We start from the raw sequence: 8,151 nt of genomic DNA, 5'->3' as shown, positions 1-8,151 counted from the left end.
TCACACCTCAACCCGCCTCAAAGCCAACGCTGATTGGACGTTCGTTTGGTGAACGGCTCCAAATTTTCTTTAACGGAGAGTCTCCAGACTGATCTGCGAGTGAAACCTTGAAAGCTTGCGAGATCAGGATGGTCTCACGAGGCTAGCGAAATATCTCACTGGAAAAAACCTAAATCTCGATGAGTCATTTTTTCTTAAAATAAGTGCACTTGTTCTTGGATTGAGGAGGTAAAAGAGACATTTTGCCAATGGAACAAGACAATTTACACTTAAATGCTGTCTTATTTTAAGTGCATGTTATCTAGTTATTTTATTTTAAGGGTAAAAATACTAATTTCATTGGCAAACTATCTCATTTACCTACTCAAATTGTTTTTCCAGTGCAACTTTCAGCCACTAGTTGCCTTATTTTAAGTGTAAATTGTCTTGTTCCATTGGCAAAATGTCTCTTTTACCTCCTCAATCCAAGAACAAGTGCACTTATTTTAAGAAAAAATGATTTTTTTCCAGTGAGTGACCCCCTCTGGCATGTTTTTATTACTCTGACTCCACCCTTTCACTGAATTACAGGGTCTGACCAGGAGATGACGCTTTTCTTTAGATCTTAATGTCCACAAATCATGACAGAACGAATATTTTAGTACAAAGAATGATGTTTACAAAGGAATTGATGGGGACCAGCCAAGCACCCATCGAGGAAAGTGGAGAAATTTTGAATGGCTACTACTGTAACTACTGCTTCAGGCACACAAAATCTAGGAGGCATCTAACTGGACAGATGTGTTGGATTTAGCTTTTTTCTCTTTTTGGCTTCTTCCAGGATAGCGACCTGTGAAGGGTGTAAGATATTTTGTCCAGCAACATCATGTAGGCGGGTTTCTGCAGTCCTCCGGAGGCATGACAATGCTTGGCATATATGTTGCATCCTCTACACCCCAGAAGTGACGACAAAAAACTTGTTTAGGTGAAAATACATCGAATATCATAAAACTGAGAGGACTCATCACAGGACAGTCCAGAATAATTTGAACTCTGCTCCCTCTGCCAAACTCTAGGAGGGCAGAGTGTTTGCAAATAAAACTCTGCCATTCAGAGACAGCTTATCGCAAGAGTCCGGAGATACTGAAATGAACCTGATAAAAACCTTTCAAAACAACAGAGCGTCTCCGTTGTAAACATGACCTTTCCCCCAGTTCCCAAGCAGAACTCCCCCCTCTTTACAGCTGTTTGGCCTTGCAACCTATAGGGTTACATGGCAGTCACCCTTTACATTCCTCATCCTCCCCCCTTTCCCCCTGTCTGTGACCTAAAACACCTCCCTCACGTGCAAAGCGGCCGGTTGGTGACGTATGTGTGCATGGCTGCTGCATGCATGGGGAGTGATCAGATGGTAATGTATGGGGAGGGGCGGGGTCTTAAGGGAAGATATCTAGAAACAGAGACTCTGGAGCTACTTGGTGCTTTAGTTTGCTTTGCGAGGCAACAACTTTTCATTACTCATGTGGAAATTAGTTTCTGTGTAGAATTGTTTGCCTCTGATGAAAGATTGACACCTGTACTCCAAAGGAATGAGGGCTGCAGGGTGACCGGGGGGCGGGGGGGGGCGGGGGGGTCAGAAGGATCTCCTGAACTTTGGCACACTTCCCATTCATACCATTGGGAGACACAGAGGATGGGTTTTGTCTTGTTCAGGGATGAAGGGGGGGAGGGAAAAAGAGTCCACAACAGCAGGGGGTGGGGGGTTGATACATCTGGGGGAAAGGTTGCTCACTCAGGAGGGAAGTCCACACGTTTGTTTTGAGCCTGATGCCATAAAAAGTGGGACGAGGTTCGGAGATAAATTTAGACTGGCTTTCCCCATTTTTCTCCTCCTTGGCTCAGAGGGAAGTGTTATCAATGAAAACACAGAGTCTCAGATATACGCCGCCTCCCCAGACTATCTTTCCTCTCCGCTCTAAGTGATCCACTAAAGATGCTTGACCCTGACTGAAACTCTTTTTGAGACTGTTGAACTTTCTCCCAGTTGGATCCCTGCCAGGGGAACTTGGCCATTTCTTCTGAAGACTTTTGTGTTCTCCTCTTTATGTCCATTATGTCCAGACACTAGGCACCTTTCAGCTGATTCACATCCATAACCAGCTTTCCAGTTTTACATGAATCATATTTCCATTTAAATTTGACTCAGTGTTTAGTTTTTGGAATTCCAGTTTCAGTGTTTATTTCACATCTAAATGAAGCATTACAATTGCTTCTGAATTTCAGACATCTACAGTAGTAGCCATTCAAAATATAAAATAAAAACATTTAAAAGAAGGAAATAGAAAAGTGTTGGAATAATTATGTATAAGATGTGTGACATATTACTGTTCCAGAGAGGTGTTGCACAAGCAGTATAGGTCAACTATATTGCTCAAGCTTAACGAAACCAGGAGGTTCTCGGACTATTTGACCGCAAGACATTTAAATGCAAATTGATCTGTTCACTGAGGCTGCAAATTTAATTGTATTTCTTGTTTCCTATTCCTTTAGCGCAACCTCAGCTTGTGTAACTAGGGACCCCCCCTCTGACTTTAATAAATAGCGAGGAGAAAGCGGAAGAGTGGGTTGGAGATTTGTTTTTTTCTTCTGATATTGGAGTGAGACTGAGTTTTACTGATTGCATTCTTTTCAAAAACAATGTATTTGTGGAAATAACAGGTGATTTTAATCACGCCTCACTGTTACACTGTCAATTGTAAACATTCCAACAGTTTGTCAGCTGCTGAATCAGAGAAAATAAACTTTGGACTTGCTTTATGCAAATGTCAAGGACTCCTTTACAGTAGTAGCCATTCAAAATTTCCCCACTTTCCTTCATTTCCTTGGCTGATCCCCTACAATTCCTTTTTAAACATCAATTTTTGTACTAAAATATTCGTTCTGTCATGATTTGTGAACATTGAGATCTAAAGAGAAGCATCATCTCCTGGTCAGACCCTGTAATTCAGTGAAAGGGTGGAGTCGGAGTTAAAAAAAAAAGATGCACGCCCAGTAGAAGGCCATTGGCTGGAAGTTGGAGGGGTTTTTGCAGCCATTCTGCTGGCGTTCGACTGGGAAGGGCCATTTTGAATGGCTACAACTGTAAAAAAAAAACACAAAACAGCTTGCCCATTTCTACAGACTATTTTCAACAACATGATCTCTCAGCAGCATGTTGAGTAAATACAGTAAAGATTGGGTGAAATTAAATATCTCGACACATAACAACTGGGGGAAAGTTTAAAGACTGGGTTTCAGATTATTCAAGATTTCTATGGGGAGAAAATTTATCATTTTATACAGTTTTGTTGTTTTGTCTGCGACACAAATGTGGACTGAAAAAAATCTAAATCTAAATAAGTAAATTTTTTTCTTAAAATAAGTGCATTTGTTCTAGAATTGAGGAGATAAAAGAGACATTTTGCCAATGGAACAAGACAATTTAGATTTAAAATAAGGAAAGACAATTAAATTGTCTTATTTCAAGTGCATATTATCTAATTATTTTATTTTAAGAGTAAAAATACTCATTCCAAATTTAAACTATCTAATTTACCTACTCGAATTAAGGGTAAATACACTTAATTTAAGAAATGTTTACTTATTTCTAGATTGTTAAGTTTACTTATTTGCCAATGGAACTAGTATTTTTACTCTTAAATAAAAATAGATACGGTAATATGCACTTGAAATAAGACAAAGTCATTTTTTTTTCTTATTTTAAATGTAAATTGTCTTGTTCCAGTGGTAAAGTGTCTCACTTCCCTCCTCCATAAAAAATGCATTTATTTTAAGCGAAAATGACTTATTTAGATTTCAATTTTTTGCAGTGTATAGCTTTGTACACTGGAAAAACGATCTAGAAATAAATAAAAAAAATTCTTAAATTAAGTGTATTTACCCTTAATTTAAGTAGGTAAATGAAATGATTTGCCAATGGAATGAGTATTTTTACTCTTAGAATAAGATATTTAGATAAAATGCACTTTAAATAAGACAATATAATTGTGTTTTCTTATTTTAAATGTAAATTGTCTTGTTCCATTGGCAAAATGTCTCTTTAAACTTCTCAATTCAAGAACAAATGCAGGTATTTTAAGAAGAAATGACATATAGATTTTGATTTTTTCCAGTGTACCAGTTGTCACCAGGAGGTAAATTTAACTGGTTTGCATTAGGAATATAGGATCAAACTGGGATGCTGAATTCTAAGATTTTATTTCATTGCTTTGATCGTGAATTTCTATTCTAGAAATGAATCAGATCCGTTTTCTGCGTAAATTAGCAGGAGATGACAGGAAATATGGTGCGAGAAAATAAATTAAAATGTAATACAATTACAAAAGCCCTAAATATTTACTTAAGACATACAGATAATCTGTTTGGCTTCATTGACGCTATTTAAGCTATAAAAATAACAATAATGTAAATAGTTGTAATTGGTTGACAGTTGATCCAGAAAATCCACCTGTTGCCGTTTCTGCGATTAGATTGATTTTAATTGTCAGTGATTTAAGCCTCTTTCTGTCCTCAACCAACAGATGGTTCGCCACACTTGGCGTCAGATTAGGTCCAGTCCACTTAAGTCGGTGTGAAGGGAGGGGGATCTCTGACACTGCGGGGCTTTATTTACCGAGAGGGGAGTCGCGCTGCTCCTCTGCGCCATCGGCGTTGCTGCCGCTCCGCGGTGATGGCCTCTTTCCGGGCTGTTTGATCTGAAGGTCACAAAAGAAACATGAATGGAGAAGATTTCTCCATCAGAGAACCTTGTTTTTACGCGCTGCGTCTGAGCGCGGCTCACCTGACCCTGCAGCGTCCTGATGCGCATGTTCTGCTTGTCGAGCTTCTCCTGCTGGAGCCTGATGCGCTCCACCAGGTCATCGATGCGCCTGTTTTGAGTCTCCAGCATGAGCTTAAAGAAATAAGCAACACAAATAAAAACCTTTTAGATCTTTCTGATAACACTGCTCCAGAAAAAGGTCCGTGCGTAAAAATGAACCCAAACTAAACAACCTGCGGCCGGCTGGGTTTAACTTAAAACCAGAGACTAGCTGAACTTTAAGCTGTGGTTATGTAACTGCTTTGAAATTGTGTTCATAAATTCTGCTTTTATAAGCAGCCATCTGCTGCCTCTCAGCATTTCACCATCCAAGTCCCGGGGCGCTAGGAACCCATTTAGTTCTTCTATCATCTAAAGCAGCCAGAACCCTTTGTCTGCAGCCTTAAGTCTCTCTGCACGTACTGCACGACCCCTTTCATTCCCTTGAGCTGCTTACCACCCACTGCTGTCATTCAGTGCGCACTGCACACTTTGTCCCTTGCAGACCTCTAATGTAAAAGTAAAGAGCTTCAATTAAAAAAGGAAAAAAAAAAACTTTGTTTCCAAGTTTGAAGCCATTTTGCTTCCCATCCAGGAAGCTTTTTCATAGAAATGTCATAAATGTCACATTTTGAATTAAAAAGCTTCCTAGATGGGAAGCGAAACATCTTCAATCTTGGAAACAGTGTCCAAGTTCAGTTTTTTTTTAACCTTTTTTGGAATGACTATGACCTGGATGACTGAGAATCTTCACCAGCATAAACAGCTTCAAGTTTAAAGTATTGTAGGATAATAAAAGTCCCCAAAAACGAAGTTACCGTCTCCACATCAAATCACCTCCAGTCCCCTAATGGATTCACTCTCACCTGGATGCTGTGTCCATCACTGCTGTTCCTGGCACCGGGGCTCATGTGTCCCTGCAGCATGCTGTCCACCCTCTCCTCCAGCCGGCTCATCCTCTCACTCATGGTCCTCCTTTCCTGCTGGATCTCCTCCACTTTCTCTCTCAGCTCGGATGTGACATTGATCAGCTGTCCCTCTCTGTTCTCCATCCCCACAGCTCGAGTCTTCAGGGTCTCCCCCTCCGCCTGCTGCCTCTGGCTCTCCTTCCCCAGCTCAGCCATGGAGCGGTTAAAAGCTTTCAGCTTGGTGAAAATGTCTCTCATCTGACCTTTGGTTTTGTCTACATGCTCCTTCAGGTTCTGGCCCAGCTGCAGCAGGCCGTGGGCGATGATATTGAAGTCATCCTGCGCTGCGTACTGGGTGCGTCCTGGCGAAGCCCCCTTCCTTTCAAAGGGGAAGGCTGTGACCATGAGTACCAGCAGGCAGAGTGTCAGAGCTGCCAGGGAGGTCTTCATTGCTGCTGAATGGCTGACGCCCCCTTAAACTGTGTCCTGTCAAAGTTTCCTGTGATTCAGAGAGCTGAGGCTCCTGGATCCACAGACACAGCTCTACTGTTTTATAGTTTCCCAGCCCTCCAGTGTAAGCTGTGCAGCTGCCTGCCATTGGCCAGGCAAGCGGAGGGAGGGGTGCAGCTCCTCTCAGGTTTCTGTTCCTCCTCCATCTCTCTGTTAAGCTTTCATGTCATTCAGCTCCTGATGATATAACACAAAGGTCTGTTCTATCAGCTGATGGCAAACAGTCGTCCTCCCATCTTCGAGAAGCGGAGCTGAATCACAGCTGAGTTCAAACGATGTGACTTTTCCAGATAGTTTATCCATTTAGCAGCACAGGAACACCCTGAATGGACTGATAGTGATATCAGGAGCCAGATACAAGCTGATGAGTCTGAATGGTCGGTCAGTTTGTTCTAACTGTTCCGTAGGAGATGCGAGGAGTCACAGGAAACATTTTAAAATGTCTGAAGAAAGATGAAAACAAATCGGTTCCGCATCTCTGAGGCGGATTTCAGAATCAAAAATGGAATCTTTATCTGTTCAAACAAACATATGAGTAAATTTTCTGCCATTTTATCTGTAAAACTTATTAAGGGTTGTTTTCTGACCATTTCTTTTGTGACTATATATATATTTTTATTCATATTCTAATTTTGTGAAGCACTTTGTGACCTCCATAAATAAACATTACTTACTTAAACAGTTTCCTTAATAATATTACCAAATTAAGCAGGAGGATTAAGAAAAAGAAATGTAATTACCATAACAGGAACAGATCAGATATTAAAGGACATAGATAATTTTTCTAACATAAAACAGCCACAAAATGTCTGGAGCAATGCAGAATAAAAATGTCAATTTTATTGAAAAAAAAAAAAAAAGTATATAAATGCATTTTTTATTGATTTTGAAGAGTCCAAAATGTATAAATGTTAACTTCATGTTACGATGCCAACATTGACATGAAAGGATCAGATCATTAGGAATAGGAGGTGAAAGTCCCTGGAGCCACACTGGAAAAAGGATCTAAAAATAAGTAGAAATTTCTTAAATTAAGTGTTTTTACCCTTAATTTGAGTAGGTAAATGAGATAGTTTGCCAATGGAATGAGTATTTTTACTCTTAAAATAAGAAAATTAGATAAAATGCACCTGAAATAAGACAATGTTGTTGTGTTTTCTTATTGTAAGTGTAAATTGTCTTGTTCCATTGGCAAAATCTCTCTTTTACCTACTAAATCCAAGAACAAATACACTTATTTTAAGAAAACACAACTTATCTAGATTTCGATTTTTTTCCAGTGCAGATATAGCTTGGTGCTAGCGGCTCCATGATAGAGCTGAGAAATAATAAGAAAAAATAATAAAAAAGAGGCAAACATCGGTGAAGCTTTTAAAAGGTGTTGCTGGTTTAGGGAAACATTAGCATTAGTGGATCCAGAAACTGGCTCGCAAACAGTAAAGATATAGACCATGTGAGTATGACAGCGCCACTTACTGGTCAGGAGGAGTTAAAGTTAAATAAGCGAGTAAGAAAAAAATATGTTATTTTCACTTTTAATCTTTTTATTTGTTTAAAAAAACATATATTTTTTTTGTTTATGACAAAACATTCTTAAGAGCTAAAGAAAACAGAAATAGTCCCCCCTTTATAACATTGAAGAGGAGATGATGATTCAATGATCAATAACCAGAAATAGAATCTGATAATCGATTATCAGTAAACTGGTTTGCTAACTGAGACTTTAGGCATCAACCTTATGTAAAATTAAAGCTGTTTTATACATTTGTAAAAATGTGACGACCAGCAGCTTCTCGTTGAAGTCTTAAAGCTACAGTGTGTAATAATTACAGGGATATACAGTCAGAAATGTAATATATTATACATAACTATGTTATTTATCATCATCTACGAGCT

General features: G+C 39.4%; 1 protein-coding gene across 1 annotated transcript in view; it reads right to left on the bottom strand.

Moving 5' to 3' along the window:
• The window catches only part of angptl4 (angiopoietin like 4), a 9,102-nt gene extending 2,822 nt beyond the window's left edge, over positions 1–6,280 (bottom strand). Inside the window, exons 1-3 of the mRNA XM_015399216.1 lie at positions 5,704–6,280; positions 4,820–4,930; positions 4,652–4,733 (exon numbers count right to left, since the gene is read on the bottom strand). Of these exons, the coding sequence (XP_015254702.1) occupies positions 4,652–4,733; positions 4,820–4,930; positions 5,704–6,195 (685 nt within the window). The 5' untranslated portion in view covers positions 6,196–6,280. The remainder of the gene's footprint in view (positions 1–4,651; positions 4,734–4,819; positions 4,931–5,703) is intronic.
• Between the last annotated feature and the right edge of the window lie 1,871 nt (positions 6,281–8,151).

Source organism: Cyprinodon variegatus, unplaced genomic scaffold, assembly GCF_000732505.1.
Source record: "Cyprinodon variegatus isolate N-32 unplaced genomic scaffold, C_variegatus-1.0 Scaffold995, whole genome shotgun sequence".
Lineage (NCBI taxonomy): Eukaryota > Metazoa > Chordata > Actinopteri > Cyprinodontiformes > Cyprinodontidae > Cyprinodon > Cyprinodon variegatus.
Note: the sequence above shows the minus strand (reverse complement) of the source record. Positions and strands in the feature narration are given on the sequence as shown.